Source organism: Lotus japonicus, chromosome 1 (genome assembly GCF_012489685.1).
Source record: "Lotus japonicus ecotype B-129 chromosome 1, LjGifu_v1.2".
Classification (NCBI taxonomy): domain Eukaryota; kingdom Viridiplantae; phylum Streptophyta; class Magnoliopsida; order Fabales; family Fabaceae; genus Lotus; species Lotus japonicus.
The window spans coordinates 95,267,621-95,291,299 of NC_080041.1; the positions used below are offsets into that span (position 1 = coordinate 95,267,621).

Consider the following 23,679-nt stretch of genomic DNA (forward strand, 5'->3'; position numbering starts at 1 on the left):
CACAGGACTTCAAAAGCTTTTAGGTAAGCCCAGGCGTTGCCATGGAGCTGAGTGGGGGCAACGTTTAAAAGGGTTAGTACAGAGCAGGTAAAGTCAGAGAATGGCAGGTTGTATTTTAGATCGGAGAATAAACTTTCGAATAGATAGGTGAAGTTTCGCCCTTGACCATCTGTTTTCCCAAAACAACATGGTTCATCAGGGGCGCAAGGAATTATGTCCAGGTGGGCATCTAGGCCATCTTTCATAAAGTTGTATTTAGTGACTAAATCAATGACAGCTTTTGGGGTACAAATTTTAGAAAATTGTTTTTTGATTTTGCTAGAAACCCATAAAGAATCAGCGGAAGACGGAATGGTAGAGGCAGGAGCTTCTTTACGTGTACGTTTAGTGACCATTTTTAAGGGTTCCTGAAAGTAGAAGTTTCAAAGTGTGAGATGAAGAGAGAAATTAGGTTTGAATTTCTGGGTTTGAAATGTAAAACATTGTTGTTGGGTTTCTGGGTTCAGTAGGATAAGATGCTCATTAGGGGCTTGAAAGTTCAAATGCAGAATGAGAAATGCAAAAAGTTAAGAGAAGAAGAGAGGGGAAATTTACCTTAGAAAGATGGAAGCTTGGACGATTTCTGGGAATGACGTTGGTGGATGCAGGGAGAAGTGTTGAAGATTGAGCGAACTCGGTGGGAAACAACAAGGTTTCTACTGCGTTGAGTGATTAGAGAGAATGTAGGTAAGAGATATGAAAGTAAAGTGTGAAGAAAAAGGGAAAAGTGTTAGACTTTATATAGAAGAGTAAGAAAAGGTGAAAAGGTGAGTTGAAAGGGTGAATTAATTGTGGCATTAAATGCTAAGCAGACGCGTCCTTTCGCATGCGTACTCAAAGGATGGAGTTTGACGTTTGGATTCGAGGGGCACGTTGGTCCAAGATCTGATTTCGAAGGGATGTGATCGGTGGTGATTTTGAATTGAAAGGACACTTTAGTCAATTAGATGTGACGTTTCAAAGACGAGTAAAAATTTCATAGAGTAGAGGGGGTGCCTTGATCTGGGGAGGTATACATTGAGAAAAAGTTGTGACTTTTTGTATGCGAATTTAATTGTTAAATCATATTTATGTGTGTACTTTGATGATGAGGTTAGTGAGCTTTAAAGACTCATGATAGCATTTATGGCACAAGTTCCCAAATATTTGCAGATATCTCCTTGATGTACTTATGACAGGTAAAGCAATAATGATTTTGAAATTTGCCATGGTAAGGGCATATGAAGTGACAGCTGAGGAGAACTGACAAGCCCAATTCAACACGCAAAGATTGATTATCGTTATCTGTTTCATCAAAATTTACAAGCATCAGAATTTACACGCCTTTGTTGGCATTGTATGTGATTTAGCGTTTGAGGGCTTATTAAAGACACATTCGCCTTATACTAAGTCTTAGTGTCTTGAGGGCTTGTGGTCTGGTATGGGCGGATCAATGTAACTAATAATTGGGCTGACCGAACTTATGTACCAAATGGGCCGGGTAACCCATGATCCAACCGGATTGAAACCCAAGCTATAAATAACAGGTACCGCCCAAGCGGCGGAGGACCTATCATTTCACGCAATTTTCTTAGTTTTTCATTTACTCCGTTTTGCTCTCAGTTTGATTAGCCCACGTTTAAGGTTCTATACCGGAACAATTGGATTTATGCTTCTATAGTTCTATTACATTACCTCTTGAAATAAAGCTTGTCTAATATGAGTGACACAAATAGCTTTAACGTCATCGACACAAATATATTAATGTTGGCGAAGTTGATACTATTTAGACACTAATCACTCAGAAAGAAAGCTGACACAGATCATTCATAATTAGCGTTAGTCCCACAATCGACACTAATATTATGTCAACTTTATAATAGGTTTCAAAGACGCTTTATTTTACAATGCTAATTCAGATGATGAGTTAAAGTCCTTTGGTCATTGTTTGAGGGTCTTGGTGGACAGGAAGCTTGTAGAGCATTACATCTCCCAAGTTGGGATGAATTCAGGCTGTGATATTCTCTTAATCACTTCTTTTATATATGACTACTAGTATGGTTATCCGTGCCGATGCACGGGGACATATTTCCGAGTATATAATAAATTGTTTTTAATATATAGAATAATTTATTTTATATAAATGAAAAATAAATATAATTTTTTATTTGATTAATTTGTTTATAATATAATAAATTGTATGATTTTTGTTTTTGTTTTATTTTCGTTTTTCCTATCTCCAAATAAGTTTACACAATTTACAACTTATAAAATAGGATGGAAAATATGGATTCCTAGACTCTAAATAAATATGAATGGGTAAAAAAAATTAAAGGATGCAATAATAATTCGCTTATATAAAATACTACTCCCTCCGTTCCTATTTAACTGTTCGGAAAGAGAAGAAACACACATATTAAGGAGTGCAATTAATTTTGTTGGTTTTCATAAAAGTAGTATTTGTTTTCTCATTTTTACCCTTTAGATTGCATTTTATCTTTCTTCATTTATTGTTATGATAAGGGTATTAGTTGTAAAAACATCATTTAATGCTCTCTTGAAATGATAAATGGACAGTTAAATATGAACAAATTATTTTTCTCAAAGTGGATAGATAAATAGGAACGGAGGGAGTATAATATATTTATCAAAAAGCAAGAACATTTAACTAAAAATCGCAATAGATATCTCTGGTGGAAAAACACCCCATTCTAGTGAAGCATACAAAATTGTTGGATTTAAAATCCAATCTATCTAATTGTTAACCACCAAGAAAAATAAAAACACAACCGCAAAATTTCAATAATTGACTTCTGGTTTGAGAATTTTTCCACGGAATTAATTCGTTCATGACTCCAACATGAATAACGTGTGGATCATCTTTATGAATTCCAAACCAAACAGAATGATTCTCTGTAAGGTTATTCGCTTTGATGAATTTTTTCTACCTCTTCTTCAAGGTGCACTCATACTCTCTCCTTAGGTTTCAAAGACGCTTTATTTTACAATGCTAATTCAGATGATGAGTTAAAGTCCTTTGGTCATTGTTTGAGGGTCTTGGTGGACAGGAAGCTTGTAGAGCAGTACATCTCCCAAGTTGGGATGAATTCAGGCTGTGATATTCTCTTAATCACTTCTTTTATATATGACTATTTCCTTACCACCTTGGGTTTAAGATTTTTTCCAAATTTGAAATTCAGGTTTTAGGACATTTGCACGTGACGCTTGCGCCTGCTCGTCTGCATGTAACCTAAAAAGGAAAAATAAAAAAGCTCTCTATGAAATAGAAGAAATCAAAGGTTGATTGTGATGATGGGGTCGAAAAGGTAGAGTCTGAGAAAAGGAAGGACAATGACGAAAGAGATCTTGCAGAACTCCTTGCACAGGTTGTTAAAGGGCTTGAAAGTCTTCATGAAGGACGTCATAAAAGACATCTTTACTCAGTTCAAGGAATAATTTGATGCTGAAGTTGCACACTTGCTTGAGTCTTACGAAGGAAAGATCTACTACCTAGACTGGGACTTGGATCTTATTGGAGAAGAGAACTTCGAGTTGCTTTAGTCTGAAATAAACAAAGGTAACAAGGGAAGTTGGGTTGAATTGAATTTTTAAAATTCGTTTTGCTCCCTCAAATTTTTTCTACCTCTGTCTAATTGATCTTCTGTAGATGCTGAAAGTTTAATTTGAATCAGCATAAGAGCCAATTCTAAAGATCAACACGTGTTGAACAAGTTCAGCACATCAGTGAAACCTTTAGAAGATAGGCAACATATAATATCTTTTTATATCTTCAATTTAATTCCCTATAGAGTGACAAAGAAGATTATACAAACAAATTTATCCCGGTTCACCTCAACCTAGCTAGGCTACGTCCAGTCCCCTCACTCCCTAAGGGCTTTCCTATTATCTTCGCAAAGATACAACAAGTATATTACTCTGCCTCTCCCGGCTAAGTCTGAGTAGTATTGACCTAGCCTTTCCAAGCTAATCCTAAGTAGCATTGTACTTGCCTCTCCTAACTAAACCTTTACCAGAAAATGACTGTAGATACAAACTTCTGCAAGTTCTAAACTTACTCTAGCTTTCTACATATTGACTTATTGGACATCATTGAAATTGGAGAATATGCATCTGTGGGTAGATGATGGTGAGCCCACATCAAAGGCCACTTGGTCAACTGATCAGGTCACTCACTTCCTGCCGAACGATAAAGCAACCCGCAAACACGTCCCAATTTAAGAGATTATTTCACAACAATTACTTTTTTAGCGGGTCAACCTCTCAACCTATCTAAAAAATGGGTTGGGTTGTAAAGTTAAACTATATTTCAATTACGGGTCAATCCTCCCCTCCCTCCATTGCGAGATGGTGACGAGACGAGTTGACTATTTTATCATCCCGAATAGTGATTATTAATCCCTATCAATTTGAGTCGTGTCAAAGGTACAAATGGGCCTTCGACTATATGATCTTTGCTGAAAAAAGAAAATCTTGTAAGAAAAATATTGAAATAAAAAACTATGATTTCTTGAAAAATAACCACATATGATCAAATTCGTGCAATATATTTATTTAATTTAAATATATATATATAACTGGTGTACCCGTACCCTGATTTTTCAAAAAATACTGTACCTCGTACCCGTACCAGTATCCGGTACCGGTACCGGTACCGTACCCGTATCCATGATGATATAAATACTTTCGTGATTCCTCATTATTATTATTATTTTTTTTGGTCAAATGATTCCTCATTTTTTTCATGCTGAAGTATTTATACTGGGCTATATGGCCTTCACGTGCTGTGAACATTGGTCTTCCTTCGTTATTTAAATTGGGCCACCATAAAATATTAGCCATATACAACTGGTCTGAACCACGGGTTAACTGGAGTAACTGGGCCATTTAATGGGGCGTTGCTTTTAAAAACTGTTCCACACAACTCAAATTCAAATCAATCGATATACTCTTTTTTTTTGGGTACAAAATATACTCTAATTCTTGTTCTTTTTGGGTTATTATTATATTTTTTTGAGAAAAATGATTTATTAATAATTAAAAATAGAGTACAAAAAAGCAACGCCCCACCAAAGGAGAAAAAAAAAGCAAGACGAAACCGAATAAAAAAGAGAGACAACATCAAAGCATCAACAAGCTCCAAAAACAAACAAAACCAAATGAACGCCGCAAGGTTCCTACAAGCCAGCACAGGGAAATATCTGTACTACCTAAAATAATATTTTTTAAGAATTATTACATAATAAATTTTTATTTTAATTACAGATTAGTTATATATTCATTTATAACATTTTATTTACAGTAGACCAGTAGTAACTTTTAGTATAAATTTTGTTTTTTCAATTTTCAAATAAATAATTTCATTAACCAATAGGGAAAATATCTTTGCCAACTAAAAATGTAACACCCTAATTTTCGGGGGTCACAATATACCTTTCTAAAAATAAATATGTAATAGTATTCATAAAATTGATTTTTTTTTTTTCGTTTTCAAAGCGAAATAGATTTTCAACCTACAATGTATAAGATCATACATAAATACTAAGGGTCTGTTTGATTGAAAGGCTCAAATAATATTTTGGTCCTTGAAATTATAAAGGGAATCAAATTGATTCTCTGAATTTTTTTTGCATCAAATTGGATCCCTAGAAAATGTTTTTTTAATCAAATTATGTCATTTTGCTCAAATTTGACCGCTCAACGGTCCAGTGACAAGCCTAGACAGCTGAGGATGACCACATTGACTTTTTTACATCAATTTTAGTCTCTTGAAAATATTTTAATCAATTTTAGTCCTTGTTCTTCCACCTTCTTCCTCTTCCTCCATAACTTAAATCTTTAAACACAGAAATTCAAAACCCTAAAAAAACTATATGTTAATCATATTTACCTTGTTCATCATATTCACCTTGTTCTTCCAAATCAAAGACAACAAAAAAAAATTAGGAAAACAAAGTGAGTCCAACATCTCCTTGGACATAGAGCTAAGGAGGAACAACCCCCATAAGTCCTATCTTCAAATCTATATCAAGCAACACAGGAATTTGCTCCCAACTTAAGTTCACCTTCTCCACCTTGCTATGTAGTGCCATTTCCTGCAAAAGCCTTACTTCCATCACTATTTATAGAAGCTTAGCATTTTGCAACTCAGGAACATCTTCTAACATGAAGAAACACTTGTTGTATCTTGCCCTCTTTTCTTGATCGCTAGTCCAATCAAAAGCTTTGAACAAGTCTACGTTTTCTTCGCACTTATCTTTCAACAACATCTCTTCATCGCTCCATAAATCTGACTCGTCGTTAGTGTCCTCAATCCTAATCACCTATGCATCTAGGGCGAATACCTCTCTTTTGTCGATCTGCTCCTCCATCCTCACATCACGCGTCTCCACATTCGTGACTTCTATCTCCAAGATTTGCTCCTCAATGTGCACTAGATTCTCGATGCGACATCGCAAGGGTGAAGTAGGAGTATAGTACGGTGAAGGTAGTGGTGATAATGGATCTCGATTGAAAACAACACATCTCGAGGTAGATGAGATGATAGTGGGATCAGGGGATGGTACAACAACTGACATCTAAGGTGCTATAGCGAAGTAAGAAGACACCTCAGAAGGATCGTTTTTGATGGTGGTAATCTCCCCGACAAGAGGTGCTCCTACTCTGGTCCTAACAAAGAAGGGGAAGGTTAGTCCTCACTGACTTCAGACGTAGCGTCCTCCGCAACAAGTACTTGTTCACATCACACACATCCTCAACCACATGTTCGATATACGTCGCTCGCCTGGTGGCGTGATTTATCACCCAGGCTAGCTACGAGATTGTCACGATCCACGAACTCATAGCAAATTCGCCAGAGTGCCGATTTCCCATCCAAGGTCGTCCATAGTCTGGTAGATTTCCAACTGCCCAAACATTGACATACAAACAAGACGTGCAAGGGTGAAATTACCAATAATAGTATATAGTAGCACAACATTGTATCATTATAGCCACAATAAATAACATTGCTATGTACATGCAACACTAACATATAATCATATCATGTTATTTATGAAAGTCATGTTATCATTCCACACAATTAAAACAATAGGTATGTCAAATATCAAGTTAGTTGCATGGAATGCTAGTGAAATGAATTTTCAAAAGATGATCCGGATAAACGTCTAATTTTTCTAATTTTTGGAAAGTACGACGAGAGTGCACTCCCTCTATTCCAAATAGTTGTTATTTTAATTTTTTCACATATTTTCTAATTCTTTTGTTGTTTTAGAAATTCAAGATTGTTTATTACATATGTTCCATTGATACGCTTAATTTAATATGAGATATTTCTCACGAGTCATATTTTCTATTGGTATTAGAGTAGCTTCTGACTTTCAGTCACCTCATGCATTACAATTTTCATGAGAAATTTCTCTCCCGATTCCTTTTTTTTAGAGCAAAAATGAGATTATTCATTAATAATCAAAAGAAGGCACAACCCAAAGGGAAAGGAAAAAACAAAAAAAAAGACCAAAATCAAACACCCAAAGAGGAAGCGCAAAGACCTAATCTTCACATGTATGTATTAAATATGTATTAGATATGTATTAAATAGAAATAGGTTAGACCTTTTAAATGTTTATGAAGAGACATGGACATAAAATATCAACATGAGAGAACATGCGAGAATTTTACATGAGTGGATACATTCATATTTCATAAGAACCTAATAGAATCACCGACTGATTACATGAAAGATCGATGAGTTGAATTTTGTTTGCACTATTTGTATTAGATGATTTCCTTGAGATTGTAGGATGAGTTTCACTCACAAGAGCTACCTAAGTTTAATATTTTTGTTTGTGAACCTTTTACCCTTTTTAAAATCACATGTAATATTGTCATCACAAGATAAAATTTCTAGATCCGTCATCGGAGATACATTTGTTGAAACTTAAACATGTCACCCAATCGTAAAAGGAGTGTCAGCATGAGTAATGGCACACGTGTCACTAGCATTCCTATCCACGTGTACAGTATTCACGACAGGACCAATTTCTTAAGACCAATCAAAATCTCATACGACACTTTTTGCAATTTGCATGCCCACTTCAAAAAGATTTAAGAATGGCACTCAATTGAACCAACAGCATTGGAGGAACAAGGGTCCCGCATCAGTATCCCGGTCACCCACGCTCAAGGTCAATCCAACCCTTCAACAGAACCCCACTCACTCACTGCCACTATCAACCCCACATGAATGCTCATTAATATTTTTGAATACTTAATTTATGAGTTTAGCAGTCATTAAATATTGATAGTTTGATACATAATGAGTTTAGCAGTCATTAAATATTGATAGTTTTATCAAAAGTGACTGTTTCAATATTTAAATATGTTGGACCAACTCTTATTTTTCAAATAATCTGGACAGTTTCTCCTCATTTATTTTTATTTTAAAATTAATTGCCTAAGAATTTTTAAGCATGGATTTAACGTCAAGAATCTACAATATTAATCACATAATGTTTTTTGTTTTTAAGTTTTATTTGCAATCACACGCTTTTTTTTTTCTTAGAGAAGATCATTGTTTTAAATCTGCAATGTCATACAACATTTTATTTCCTTCTCAGTTAATTTTAGTGCGTACCCTATCTATTTTATCATTTGTTTAAATTTATTAAATTTTCAATGCTTAGAGAATATCGAAAAGCTCATTCTTCGATCCAAGAAATGTCAAATGAGCTCTTTCTCAAAAATTCGTTTACACCTCCACAGAAATCTAAACAAATTCTTATTGGTTTAAAAGCAGAGTTTGATATTGCTATGCATTAATATAAATTTACACACCCATTCAATTAGTAACTATTCAATTTTTCATTTGTCGTGTCATAACTAAAATTGAATTCATAAATATTTAAGGGGTTGTCTAAATGACCCATGATAAAGTTTGGGTTAAATAACCCACCATCCAATCACATTGGAGATAAATGAGTTGGAAATAAATTAATAAATAAAATATAGAAATTCCAACTCACTTATCTCCAATGTGATTGGATGGTGGGTTATTTAACCCAAACTTTATCATGGGTCATTTAGACAACCCCATATTTAAAATGAAAAATGAAGCAATGTGATCGATAAAACACATATGTAAACTCTTTACAATGTAATTTAAGGGTCTTGCTCTGACACTCATTTAAATTGGGATAGTATACTATCCTTTAGATTATATTTTACAATGAAAATGACTAAATTGTTAATTATTAAAATTTATTATTGAGGAAAGCATGACAAATTATGGTAAAAAGTATCAACCCTACATTTTTAGTTGGGTACTAGAGAAATTGTCATAATTAAATTAATTCTAAAGTTAATAACCTAAATAACAAAGACACAACTTTTATGTCTGTCTTATCACATTCATTACTTCTATATTCTCTTCATTTCACATTTTAAATGTTAGTTGAATGTCTGCACCATGCAAATGTAGATAAATTATTCAAGTGGTTGTTGATCAATTTCTCTAGAGGATGTAATTTATCTTTCTAAATGTAAAAAAAATTTCTAATTGGATAAATTCATTAATTTTTCTCTCTAGAGTACTTAAAATGAAATGGAGGAAACAAATCTCAACGTATTTTAGCGTCTAAGAGCACATTCCTTTCTTACAAATAAATTGCTGAACGGAATTTGTTGTTGATTCATCAAAGAATTAGTGATATTCATTAAATTATTTATTAATGACTATTGAATTCCAATAAATTCTTATTAAGATTGGTCAACTTTCCGTTAACTTTACATCAGTACTCACCATTTAAAAATGTTATAATATTATGTCAAAAAAATATTATTTTTAATAACAATAGTATTAAAAAACATTTTATTCAAAGCTGCGAGAATGGTGATTAGATAATGTATAAGAATTTCTTTTTTCAAAAAAAAAGATCAGATAATGTATCAGAAAAAAGTTAAACACCAGGTTTCAAAAAAAAGAAGTTAATCACCAGGAATTTTTTTTGAAATGAAACACCAGGAATATCTTAACATTAAACTTGTAGTACTTTATTAATATTAAATTTGTTTAGCAAAACTCCAATCTGGTGCAGAAATCATAAATGCCCCACTTTTCTATGTCAGGAAATATGTAACTTCAATGCTAAAAATTTGAATTTCTTTAATAATATCAATATAAAACTTTGAAAAATGTAACGAATCAACATCATTATTTAAAAACTCTCACATGGGCAAAGCCTGTGTCTAGGCATCACAGTGGTGCGTTACTCAATTTTCTAACATCATAAAGTTGGAGGCACAGTTTGTGCAAGAGAGAAAGAAAGAAAATCATACAATTTCTTCTGCCCATTTTTGTAATCAGCAACCCCACCACATTGGTGGATCAATGTTAATTGTTTAATGTTTGGATACATTCACCTCCACTTTTATTTTCACAAACTTTCTTTTGAGATTCTTGTATTCTTTTCCGCACACGTCATGTATCTCATTTTTCTCAGTTCTATTCCGATTTTGCTCTTTAGGTGTGAGTGAAATTTGAGTGTGAACAAACTATTTTCTCCTGTTTAAGGAAGGGAGCAACATGAAAGCTCAAATCCTTTTTGGGAGTGGGTGGTGTGAGGTGGGTCTTGCAGAGTTTCAGTAATCATGCCTAACTTTTCCTTCACTTGCTCTCATCAATTCTGGCCTGAGCACACCACCACACTGAAAACCCACCTCCCAAAATCATCAAATGTTAATCCAAAAAGTGATGAAGCTGCTTTTCTTTGTTCTTCTTCTTCTGTTCAATTATGGCTTTTCTGAGCCTGGTGTTGACATTGGCTACAACCTCACGATGCAAGTTCCTGATGGGCATGAAATGGGTTTCACAGGGAAAGCATTTTTCATAGACACCAAAGAGACAGAACCACATTTCAGAGTGGCATTGGGCGTTGAAGAAGGCATCAATGGAAAATACTCTTGCTCATTGGAGGTTTTTCTTGGGGATGTGAAGGTGTGGGACTCTGGCCATTACTCTAAGTTTTATACCTCTGAGAAATGTTTCTTGGAGCTGACAAAGGATGGAGATTTAAGGCTAAAAGGTCCAAAAGGGATTGTGGGATGGAAGACTGGGACTTCAGGACAAGGTGTGAAGGTAAAATTCTGACACATAACACAAACCGTTAGTGTTACCTTTGCTATGCATAGATATTTTATAAAATTCTGATTAGCTCATTTTTTCTTGGAATGAGTTATTGCACCCGAAGCTACTCACATGAGCCTTTTTTTTAGAATTGATTATGTCCATTTTTCTAAAACATGCTATTAGTCAATGAAAAATAGTAGTTACACAAATTTTCATTTCATTTGAACTTCTCAAAAAAAGAAAATAAAGAAAATGAGGGGTATAATATATTGGTTTTAGAGAAATGTTGAGTAAACATCAAATGAGTTTAGATACTGATAGTGCGAAAGAAAGAGAAGAATAATGAATGTAATATATGATGTAAGAGATTTGGAAAAAATGAGGTGTAAATGATGTGTTTATACTGTTTGGCGTCAATGTATCATAATTGTTCATCTGTTCATTTTCAGTTTGCAAAACTTGTGTAGGCCAAAAGAAACACTATTATTGCTCATAGTCAATTTAGTGCATGTATTTCTACAAGTGATTCTGATGTTAAAATCAATTCTACTGAGAAGCTTCCTTTAGTAGTTTTTGTTGCCAGAGTTGATTCCGGGAAAGAAAAATTGATCCAAATATGCTATAAGCTGCATTACATAGAGTCTAATAGATTATATGTTGCATTGACTCAATGCAGAGTTTGCAAATACTGAGTACAGGCAATCTAGTACTTGTAGATGCAATGAACAACATAAAGTGGCAGAGTTTCAATTTTCCAACTGATGTAATTCTCAGGGGCCAGCAACTTGATGTGGCAACTCACTTAACATCTTTCCGAAGAAACTCAACTTTATTCTACTCTTTCGAAATCGAGAACAAGAAGGTTTCTCTGTACTTAAACTCTGATAAATTGAAGTATTCTTACTGGGAGTTTCAGCCATCTATGAATAGAAGCATTTCATATGTTAAGCTGAGTTCAAAAGGGTTGGTGTTGTTTGATGTCAAATACAAGAAAATAGCACAAATTCTGTCTCAGAGTATTCACCCATTAAAATTCTTAGCACTGAAGAATGACACAGGAAATTTAGGCCTATATTACTACTCACCTGAGATAAGAAAATTTGATGCCTCTTTTCAAGCCCTTAACAACACATGTGACCTTCCAATTGCTTGTAAACCTTATGGTGTGTGTACATTGTCCAATACCTGCTCTTGTATTCAGCTTTTGACAAATGAAAACAAGAATGAAAACAAGAATAGTGGTGATTGTGGCGGCGAATTTTCTGGCGGGTTTTGCAGTGGTAAAGAGGCAGAAATGCTAGAACTAGATAATGTAAGTAGTGTGCTCAAGGATGTTCGTAAAATGGTCAATGTTAGCAAAGAAACATGTGCAAATTTGTGCTTACAGGATTGTAAATGTGCTTCTGCCTTTTATTTTCAGAATCAAAGCGCTGATGAAGCAGAATGTTATCTTTATAGACTAGTTCTGGGTCTCAAACAAGTAGATAAAGGCACAGGATTTAGTTATATGGTTAAGGTTCCAAAGGGTTCTGTTAGAAATCATGGGAAACATAATGTGAAAACATGGATTTTGGTTGCAGTAGGAGTTGCTGATGGGATTATAGTTCTACTTCTTTTTGGACTGTTTGGGTATTGGTTGATCAAAAGGAGAAGCCATACCTTGCATAATTCTCAGGCCAGAACTTCATGAGGATTTGGGAAAAGTCATGTCCAGGTTTAGTTTCTGAATTCATCTGTGAAAAAAAAGAGATACAGAAACATTTTATTTAAACATGTAAACACAGTTTTGGTCGATTGAAGAGAATTCATAGATTATCAAAGTAATTGAGAATTCTTGATGAATACAAAGTGTTGCACATTTGCAACATATACAAGTTCTCTGAGATATAATCTCCAAAGTTTACTGCATACATGCTTGGTGTCTTCATGAATCCTGTTAATGGATTTTTCTTTTTTATTAGTCATCCAGGAAAATCCTATATGACAGGGCACTATTTGAACGAAAAGAGACGGAATAATCTGAACCATTTGATCATAATCACGTAGTTTTTTTTCACTCACTACCCTTTTTCCTCCAAACTCGCCACGTGATTATTCATCTTGTGCTCTGCCTTTCTGGTGTCAAATAGCAGCCACAGTTTTAAATTGCAGTCACGCTTGCTGCTGCGTTGCGGATGCATATTTGAACTGCTGCAATTGAAGTTACAATGCATTGCGGGGGCTTCAAAACCCATTATGTTGCGGCCTCAATTATGGTTGCAATTTAGAACCTTGATAGCATCTCTCTCTAACTTCTTATGTTGTGGTAATTAGACCTAGTAATTATTTTCCTCTACTAAATCTTACTACCATGGAGAATAATATCAAAGGGAAGACTTTTGTTAGGTTTAATTGGATTTAAGAAGATCTACCTTGTTTATTTTCCATCTTCAATTTGGGGTTGAAAGACAACCCTATTCTGTTCTTTCATACATTGCAGAGAATTGAAGGGTGGAATTTTCTACAGAGAAGGTAACTCTCTCATTTGACATTGATTAATGGTATCTAACATTTGTAGTAAGAGTTAGATACTTTCTGGATTTCATTACATTTCTCAGGGGGATTATTAATAATTTTCCTTTTACTAGTTCCCCTTGCAAGTAATACTAAAATTATATAGGTTATTTCATAACAGTTAGGTTCAACTATCTTGCAAAAACTATAGTTCTTAGTCATAATTAAAAGAGAACTTATAGTATGTTTACAATTAATTCTCAAGCTGAAACTAATTATGTGGAGAAGCTTCTAGACGTACCTTAGTGTTGAGAATTCAAGTGTGAGTTGGAGTTTTATATTGGTTAACTATGGGTGAGGAGAAGACTTTATAAGAGATGTGATTCATACATCTAGCCTTAAGGTTTTGGATTAAGATGTGAGGTCGATATCTCTTGGGTGTCTTGCTCCTCGGTCCATGGGCTCCCCTGTCTCCCCCAACAAGTGGTATAAGAGTTGATAGTTCGTGGGACCATGGTAACGACTTCTTGTATCGAAAAGTCTCCCTGACTGTGTGGTCAGTATGGAGTGTCCTGTTGCACATGATTGGACCGAACGACGGTACAAGGGTGGGTATGCTTCCGTGAAAAGGGGCCATGAGAATGTGGTGGTAACTCACACTTGAAGGGGCTTCAAAACCCATTATGTTGTGACCGCAATTATGGTTGCATAGAAGGGTAACACTCTTTGAGTTGATTAGACAAGGAACATGTGCATTTAGTTATCACTAGAAGCGGACAGGCCGGGGAGGGAATCAGATTAACACTTTCTACTTCACATATAAAAACCATTCTTTCTACTTCAATATCATCGTCAAAATAGAGACCAACATGAGTTTCCGTGACCACATTTTTTTCTTATTGTTGGAAGTTCCACATTAACTAGAGATATAGTTAGATAAGTGTTTATAAATGGTGAAGCAACCCTTAAATCTTGAGCTAGCTTTGGGTTTCAGTTAGGCTTCCCAAATTTTAATATTGTATCAGAGTTTAGTTCCGATATATTGGCACAACCGTTGTGAGGGGGGTTCGTCCCCTCTCCTCATTGGTGGCTTGAGGGGAGTGTTGAATATCTCTTAAGATTAAGTTTGTTATTATTCTTATCTCAAAGAGATATAGTTAACCGTTGTGAGGGGGTTCGTCCCCCTCATAGGGCTTTCTAAATCTCATTGGATTTAATTTTCCTCATCCTATGCTTATGCGCTCATTAACTCTAACTGTTTTATTACGACATCGTTCTATTTATGCACGGTTCCCTTTCTCTTGGAACCCTAGTGACCTTTGTGTTCTTGACAACCACTGTCGTGATGATCTGGACCATTTCACCGCCGTTTTTTATGTTTCCCATGAACAGACTGAGGAACCACCGTTGGACTCGCCGTAACTCGATCTACCTTTTTTCCTGAAGTACTATCGACGAAAACGTAAACACTCGCCACCACACGACTTCTTTTTCTAGGTGAGTGAGTTCCACTCACGACTCTTCTGGTACGTGATCAACACGCGCTCCCTTCAAGTATCTGTTCGCCGTCGCGATTGCATAGACGTGGTCACCTCCCTCTCTTGGTGATGTTCCAGGGATCCTTTTGCCCAGATATGAAGTATTGTTGGATGTTCTTGGAGCCCCTTGGTCTTGTACGTTTTTTCGTCTAGCTTGGTGTTGTTTTTCTGCTCTTATTTGAGCCCTTGGTTCTTGCTGGATGATTGTTGTCCTTGTTTGTTGGGTTGCAGCATGTGATTTCAAACTGTCTCTTTTGTCACGATGCTTGCCTATAACCGATCATCTTCTCCTCTGATTTCTTAGTCAATTTCCTTCTTTACCAATTCAGATGCTGAGTTTTTGGCGTGAAAACCACAAAAAGATCCTTACATCTGTGGCGATTTCTCAAAATAAGTTTTTCATAATTCATGTGTTCACAATGATGGAGTGTTTGACCAACATCATTTCAATTCTGGTTCAAGACAAGGTTGAGTTTTCTTCACGCAGCAGTTTGAGCGATTTCAGATTTTGTAGATTCATTCTCTTTTTTCTATCGTGCGAAATGGTAAAGTCTTTACCTAATCTTTGGGAGTAGGCGATGAAGGAAAATATCAAGTCGCTACAATTTCTGATCATTGCGTTCGTTCGTGTTTGCCTTTAGTGGTACATAAATTTTTTCATGTTGCTTGAGCAAGGTTGGTCCTTGAGTGGGTGAGTCTCGTTGATTAGTGACACTAAGAATATGTGGTAGGAATATCTTTGTCTCTCCCACGGTACCTCCCGTTCATACTTATCTATTGCAGCACAATGAATGGAATATAAATTGTTAGTATGGCGTGTGGCGTGGTCAATAATTCATGATTGTATTGATTCAGTAATGGGGTCTTGTGATTCGAAAGAATCATGAGAATTGATTAAATAATTCTAGAGTGAGAATGGTGCCTTGCGTGATTCATCAATTCATATATTTAGTGGGTTTATTATTGATTCATCACGAGATTGGTTGTGTTGAATTCATGTCATTGCAGCACCTTGACCGTAGCTTTTGCTGGTGATTAAGGTCAATAAGTAAGAAAGAAAAGAGTTTCAATTGATGATATATAAATGGGGATGCAATCAAATTCATGCGAAAGAGAGACGTGCTTGCTTCTGGATTGAATTGGCGATTGGAATTAATCGTGATGTCTTGGCGAATATTTCTAGTAGCATGGATTGTGGTTTTTTGAAGTAGGAAAATGTAATACAGGTTCCTGTAGTACGAATGTCCTGCACGATGCTAGGACAATAGGTTCGACAATCGCTTAATAGTAAAAACAGAACTTAAACCAGAAACAACGAAACATAAGAATTGTTAACCTAGCTCAGTGAAAAACTTTCACCTACGTCTGGAGGGTTTGCACCCAAAGAAAGGAAATCCACTATCTCAAGATTTAGGAATTACAGACACTCATGAACACAACAGTTCATAGTTCACTTCCTAATCTACCCAGTGTATTTCTACTTAGAATCTCAACCTAAGTATGAGAGCCCCTCTCACTTTCTCTCAATCACTGCCACAGTGATTGGCGAATACAACGAACAATCAGAGTTTGAATGTAATCAAACACACAGAACCCTTCTTTGCTTTATAGAATCAGTGAGCAAAGAGGATTCACAACTAACAAAGGACAAAGCACAAACACAAATCCTAAAACACTTGATCTCTCTCTTTTAGCTTCGGTCGTCTTCAAGTTTTAGATCTTCATCCTTTTATAGACTTCAGCAGCGGTAGCATGGGCTCTAGGGTTAGCATGTGCTGAAGTAACATATTGCAGTAACAACAAATCAAAACGCAATCTTGAAAGATTCAGTTTGCTTATTGCACAAGTAAAGATAGAAATCAATCTTTTAACAAAGATTGTTTCAACAAATAACAACCCATAATTAAAACCCTTCTGGAATAGCTACTTGCTCCTCAAGTAACTAAAAACAAATCTTCAGAGGGCCCACAACAGAAACTCAAGCTAAGGACCGATGCCCTAGCTTCACGGAATCAGATGCCACGGCATCTGGCTCGACAATCGGTTGTTTTGACAAAATGCAAGGCAACATGTACCAACAGAAAATGTTTGCTCTCTTGAAGTGGATAATTTACTTTGCATTGTGTGCTCCATTTTTTAGTGAATTTCTCTCTTTGGCAGCAACGACTTCTCGAGTTAATTATATTTGTTACAAGTTATGCATATGACATATATGATCTAGCTTTAGGGGAAGCTAAGTTTTGGACATTGTTCAACATCTTAATAGAGACCACAATTAACCACCTCCGACAATTGCTTTCCCCTGTTCGTCACTGGTCCGATGGAGGTTCTATCAGAGAATGATGCTTCTATGGTTATTGTTTAATAGTAGTGTGTTTAATGTAGTATTATATACTCCGATTCAGATTGTTGTGTTCCTTTACTTTCCTATTTCTCCATAATCCAGTTTGTTCTAATGTCTTAGAGAGTGGTAGAAGCGTTTGGTTGAATCTAATTGTATTGCGCTGCTACACCATTGATTTTATTTGAATGTTCCACGTGATTCCAAGAATTGAAATACTTTTCCTTGGCAATTGGAAATGGTAATTCGTTTGTTTGGTGAAGGATTGCATTGTTTAGCTCTCCGGTGTGACAGATTGCATTGTTTGTCCCCTCTTTGGGTTGCGGCGCTACTGTTGTGATCATCTGGTCTTCCTCTTTATAAGACTATTCTAGATCCATTTTTTGTGGAGACCTCTCATATTTGGGTCACCCGATGATGTTCATTCCATGGTTATTCTGATAGTGATTGAGCAGGATGTGTTGATGACATGAGAAGCACCTCTAGTTATTGTTTTACCCTTGGCTCTGGAGGTTTTTCATGGTATTCTAAAAAACAAGAAATTATACCCAAGTCTACAGCGGAAGCAAAGTATGTTGAGTCAAACTCCTTGGATTAGGAAAAATTGTCATGATTTGGTGGACAATCAAGTTGTCCACCAATCTCGTCTCCATTGGTGTCACAACGTGGAAGTCTCAATCAAGTTATTCTCCCTCTTCAAACCCAACATTGAATTCTCAGATATTGTGTTGATCAAAGCTTTAGAAGGAAGAGCTTGGCAGAGGAGCATGAAGGTATGGAAGAGAGTGTGACAATCGGGTGCTGCGGAAATGCGAGAATGAGGGTTTGAGAGTGTGATAGTTTGAGGCCGGCCTGGGAGAGCTAGAGGTGGGGGCATAGAGAGCATGGGCGATGGGGGGAGGAGGAGTGGACGGTGGTGGGGCAGTGGAATCATCGATAAAAATGTGGAGGTAAGGGTTTGAGAGTGTGACGATTTTAGGGGTCGAGCTACGGGCGACAGAGGGGGAGCAGGGGTAGAGGGGACATTAGGACGATTGGGTGGTGGAGTAAATGGGGGGAGAGCGAGGAGCAGGGGTAGAGGTGGGGGTGGCAAGGCGTTAAGGGCTAGGGCAGCAGAGCGACGAAGAGGAGTGGTGGGGTGGTGAAGCTGAGAGGTGACATGGAGGATGTGACGATGTGAGTGTGAAGGGGGAGAAAGTGATGAAGATTAAAAGGATGATTGTGCAGGCCACGCTAACCTCTAGGCCCAAGCGATGAGCCAAATCGACTTCACATGCATTCGTGTTGGCTAAGGCCAATTAATTCTAGTTAGCTAGTAATATTAGCATCCATTTGCTCGAAACTTTCGCTAATGAATGATAAGTGGAAGTTAAACTGGTTGGTGTTACTAGTGTCGATAATGACCGACACTAATTGACAACAACCCAACACCAATGAACATCGACGTAGTTGACCAACATTTTAAATCAACACTTACCTTCGGCTTGCATCATCTTGCGTTGATCAAGGTGACACTAAAAAAAATTAACATCATATTTTTTACCCTAAAACAACCCTTTCTGAATTAGTGGATGTTTAACATTGTGAAAGGAAGAACACAAAAATGCAACAACCATATCCCAAATAAGCCATTGTTAATTAAAAAATCATTGGTCCATCTCCAATTTTCATGGGGAAATGCACTTGCATGCACTAGTGGATTTCATTTACTTTTCAAAAATAGTGTAATCTGCTTAGTCACCCTTTTTTGTTTTCTATCATATAAAAGAAACAATAGGCTTTTCAAGAAGAGGCTAGAAAATGCATGCAAATTTTTTAAAAGAGGGTGGCCAGTAAACCTGCACCCGCTCCTGTTACACTGATCAAAACCAGCCTTGTCTGTTCTTCTACTAAGAGAAACGCCTTGAATGGTTGCTAACTCTTCTTTTCCGATTAAGAGGAATGCTAGCAAATGATCCCTGTGTAATTATCCAAATGATAAAAATACGTGGTGCGTCTTTGTAAAAATGATCCTTTTGTTTCCATTTGCTGCACTTTTGTTTGTTTCTATCAGTAGGTATCGGTGGCTCTATCCAACATGTGAGTAAAAGAGACAAAGCATTTTTGTACTACATATGTTCATGGAATTTTCTGTCACATTTTTTCCCCTAGTTTGAATCAATTAAGTTCAAAAGAATTTGTTTTGTTATAGAATTAGAACCTATCCCGTGAACTTGGATGTCACTCTGTGACACTCAACTCTCACATCAAGCAAGGTGCAACAGATTATGCAAGGGGCAGCATATCCCTTTTGGACTCCGAACTCTCTACTTGCTAAAAGGGATCACTACAAGCAGTGGCGGGCTTTTCGATTGAGGGGACCGTAATAAAATAGAAGAAAGTATAATTTTTTTAAAATTGGCTTGTTTAATTTCATGAGAATTTCACTTTGTTAACTCCTTATTTCAATTTGGAACAAATGAGAATTTAACATAAAAGAATATGTTAGCTCATTTATATAAATCGTAAATGCAGAACATTGAATGCACACCTTGATCCTCAATATGACTTTTGTAATTAAGCTATACTTTTTGCACTAGAAATTGAATTTTTACGAATTTACTTGTGTGATAATAAAACCAATTACAATGGTCACCCTCCAATTATAATGTCAGAACAAATGTTTTGTTCTCAAACTAAAAACAATTCCACTAGTCAGATATAAGAAAAGAATAAAGAGAATGAAAGACGTGATCTGAATAGAAAAGACTAAAGAGAGATAAGGAGAGAATGTGAGTGAAAATGAGATGAAACAAAGAGTGAAGTGTGAATAAATCAGTACTCAATAATTCAATTTGCACTACATCCAATTCTTTTATTCATTAGCACGTAAGTTAAAAAAGTTAGTGTCAGTCAGCGGGCGATGCTAAATCATTCGAAACATAAAAGTAGAGTTGGAGAAACTGAGCAATATAGATTTAGTTATTGCTGTAGGTTGAGCTGAATGCTGAAATGCTTTAACTTCATTATTAAGATGATAATTATTAATGTATAACGTTCATTGATTGTAATATGACTTATGAAGTTAAAAACACAAAATAACAGTACCTTGTATCGTGAAACAGATAAAATTGAAAAAAACTTTTCGTAATGAATAGACTCCTCTCGAATGGTCTCATGGCATTAGTATAGACCATTTTTATTTTCACAATCAATTTTGTAAATCACCTGTGGAAAGCATAATTTATCATGGGTAAACTGTTGGTTGTAGTGAAGCAAACAAACAAGAGAACACATATATACTATTAATGTTTGTAGAACAGTCATTCTATAAAAAAGAAAGTTCTCCAATTCGAAGATGGCTAAAAGAAAGGGCACCGCCAGAGCCAAAAAGGGAGAGAAAACCAATATAAAATAGACAAGTTGATTATAAGAAGGAGCAGAAGAATGGGTTCAAGGGAGCGAAGAAGAGTGGCTTTGCAACACACGTTGCAACAACTGCGAGATGCCACAAATTCCAGTGCTGTATGTTTAAAAAGATTAAGCTTCTACTTCTGCTTCTTAAATAAAACTATTCAACCTTTTTAATTTAGTTAATATTTTTTTTTTGTTATTTTATGTTTGGCAGGTAAACAAAGCATCCATTATTGCGGACGCCTCCAAATACATAGAGGAGTTGAAGCAAAAAGTGGAGGATCTGAACTCAGAGCTTGGAGTTACTGAATCATCAACCACACAAATCGATGAACTACCTATGGTGCATGTTGTTGCTGTATTATATTAATTATCCTAATCTTATGTGACTGAGATGTTCTCAGAAATTATCGGATGGATAATCTGATTCTTTGCTTTCGAAAATAAAATATTGTTGTCACATCTAATAAAAACAATTTTTTTTCAGGTAAGTGTAAAAACCCTAGAAAAGGGTTTCCTCATTCAAGTGCTTTTAGAAAAGAGTTGTCCTGGCATGCTAGTCTCAATACTTGAAGCCTTCGAAGAACTCCAACTTGATGTGATTGATGCTAGGGCTTCTTGTGAAGACACTTTCCAACTAGAAACTGTGGCAAGAGAAGTAAGTGAATAAATATTATTTCTACATATACTGTTAATATCGGGTAAAACTAAGTTAAGATGTTCAATAATAATATACCATGTGTCTTAGGAAATTCTAACTCAGAAGTCAAAATATTATTGTTTTGCTGTGATTTAATTTATTCAATATATATTTAGCTCGGGTGATTTAGACAAATATATAATATTTTTCTCTAATTACTCTTCTGACAATTAAAACTTTGACAAATTAAAACGATTGTTCATTAATTCTGCAGAGTCACAAGAAGCACAGTGTTAACGCGCATGTGGTGAAGGAAGCAGTGTTGCAAGCAATCAGGAACACGGACTAATCAAAGAAAGCCCACGGATCGATGACTCAATCCAAATATCCAGTACCGTTGTTTTGTCTTGTTTATTAAGCCTAAAATTTGCACATTCATGTGAATGTGAGACAATTTGTGATTGCATATTTTGCCAAAATCTGAGGTACCTAGCTAGCTCTTCAATGGCCCTTACATAATTGAATTGAAATGGCTTATTATCATGAACGTCTTCTTGGGTAGATGAGAAGAGAATGAATTGCATTATTTTGGCATTCAGTACGTGGCCGGGGATTGATGACACTCAGATTAGGATAGTGAGAAATTGATGATGTAATAAGCAATCATGCAAACACAGATTGAGCCCAATAATTAATGAACCACTTTTATGTATCATGTTACTCCAATTAGTAACCAACTTCCATTGATTAGAGAAGACGTAGTAATTAATTCCAACACATGCCTTATATATTAACATGCATTAATATATGCGAGTACTCATGTGATACACTAACACACTGTCTATGCTTACACCAAACAGAGCCAAGATCTTTGAGTCCTCCACAACCTGCATCACTTCAAGAGAACGGGAAACTTGCTGCATTTTATCTATAAAGATTCAATGAAAATAAGTGGATTGGAAAACCAATTATAAACATAGCACATAAAATACTGACATTTTGCTGAAAGCCATTTCTATGATCGAATTTTTGCCAACTCGACAAACTCTTCAATAACGCTTCAAACGCCCCTGAAAATTAATTATCTAATTTTCTCAAGGCCCAAATTGACCAAGTAACAGCCATCCAAATAACCAGGAGCTCCATTTCTTGTGTTTTGAGACCAGCGAATGGAGCAATGTTGCAAAAAATGACTTCTAGCATCATCCGGCAAAGCTTTTTCAATTCCCAACCACTTATAACACATAGCCCACACCAACCACGATGCCTTGCATGAGGATAAAATATGAGAACTGGTCTCTTCAAAGGGTTTAGTTTCCCTTAGCTAACTTGGGAAGTGGCTGGATTTGGGAAAGGAACTGCCGGCACGACTGATGATGTGGCCTAGATCACAACAGCGTCAAGGGAGGTTAAGGGGATCTAGTATACGATGTAGAAGGGGCGCACCAGGTCGGCGACGGTGGTTAGTCTGTTTCTAAGCTCTTTGTTGGCGGCATCGCAAAAGCAGTTGGTTATCATCAAATCAAAGAGTTGTCCGAGAAGCATGGCACGAACCAGAATGTGTTCATTTTTTTGCATTGGGTTCATTCGATTTATGACCTAGAAAAAAATTCTCCAGCCATTAAAGCCCTTGATGGCACCGGGGTAATGGGGTTTTCCTGTCTGTGTTGCTAGTAACATTTCCTCAGGGCCTAACCTCTCTAGCGTCAAACTCCTGATCGTGAAGGTGACATAACCTTCCCACAAGACTAAGTTTACTCCTTCCCCATCGCCTGGAAGAATGCTTTGTTGGGGAAAGCGAGGGGTCATCAACACCAAACATTTTTCTCAGTGGACTAGTGAATATGATGGTTTCCGATCTTCCCAAGGTAAGTCGTTCTGGTTCTAGATTTTCAAACAAGGTTCTATTTGCAGAAATGTTGAGAGAGATGCATGTGCTTGAAGGAGAGAGGGTGCATGATGGTGATCGGTTACTGGTTATAAGGGAGGTGTTGGCAAACTAGTCTCATTTATGGAGGCAAGATTCTTTTAAAAATCACTTTCAAATCTTTTTTAGGGTGCAAGGTCCATGTTCTGGGCTAGTTTTGCGGACCTTGGGGTGTTTCGTTATGTT

General features: G+C 36.2%; 2 protein-coding genes across 3 annotated transcripts; both read left to right on the forward strand.

Annotated features, from left to right (window-relative positions):
* Positions 1 to 10,303: 10,303 nt before the first annotated feature.
* LOC130728038 (EP1-like glycoprotein 3) lies at positions 10,304 to 13,122 on the forward strand. 2 transcript variants are annotated; one of them, XM_057579370.1, is made up of 3 exons: positions 10,304 to 11,170; positions 11,838 to 12,473; positions 12,582 to 13,122. In XM_057579370.1, exons 1-3 carry the CDS (start codon positions 10,769 to 10,771, stop codon positions 12,849 to 12,851), a joined length of 1,308 nt encoding a protein of 435 aa, XP_057435353.1. In that variant the 5' UTR covers positions 10,304 to 10,768; the 3' UTR covers positions 12,852 to 13,122. The 2 variants fall into 2 exon arrangements, with proteins under 2 accessions (XP_057435353.1, XP_057435352.1); XM_057579369.1 differs by having other exon boundaries at positions 10,306 to 11,170; positions 11,838 to 13,109.
* A 7,746-nt stretch (positions 13,123 to 20,868) lies between these two features.
* Positions 20,869 to 22,303, forward strand: LOC130732265 (uncharacterized). The gene is made up of 4 exons (XM_057584352.1): positions 20,869 to 21,037; positions 21,141 to 21,269; positions 21,414 to 21,584; positions 21,841 to 22,303. The coding sequence occupies exons 1-4, from the start codon at positions 20,960 to 20,962 to the stop codon at positions 21,913 to 21,915; spliced, it is 453 nt and encodes a 150-aa protein (XP_057440335.1). The 5' UTR covers positions 20,869 to 20,959; the 3' UTR covers positions 21,916 to 22,303.
* Positions 22,304 to 23,679: the final 1,376 nt, after the last annotated feature.

What these genes read in the sequence shown, in the direction of transcription:
- LOC130728038 (XM_057579369.1), top strand. Translation starts at nt 10,769, where the DNA reads ATGTTAATCCAAAAAGTGATGAAGCTGCTTTTCTTTGTTCTTCTTCTT. An exon ending in CTTCAGGACAAGGTGTGAAG is followed by an intron (nt 11,171 to 11,837) that starts GTAAAATTCTGA and finishes GACTCAATGCAG; the next exon opens with AGTTTGCAAATACTGAGTAC.
- LOC130732265 (XM_057584352.1), top strand. Translation starts at nt 20,960, where the DNA reads ATGGGTTCAAGGGAGCGAAGAAGAGTGGCTTTGCAACACACGTTGCAA. An exon ending in AAATCGATGAACTACCTATG is followed by an intron (nt 21,270 to 21,413) that starts GTGCATGTTGTT and finishes ATTTTTTTTCAG; the next exon opens with GTAAGTGTAAAAACCCTAGA. An exon ending in TAGAAACTGTGGCAAGAGAA is followed by an intron (nt 21,585 to 21,840) that starts GTAAGTGAATAA and finishes TTAATTCTGCAG; the next exon opens with AGTCACAAGAAGCACAGTGT.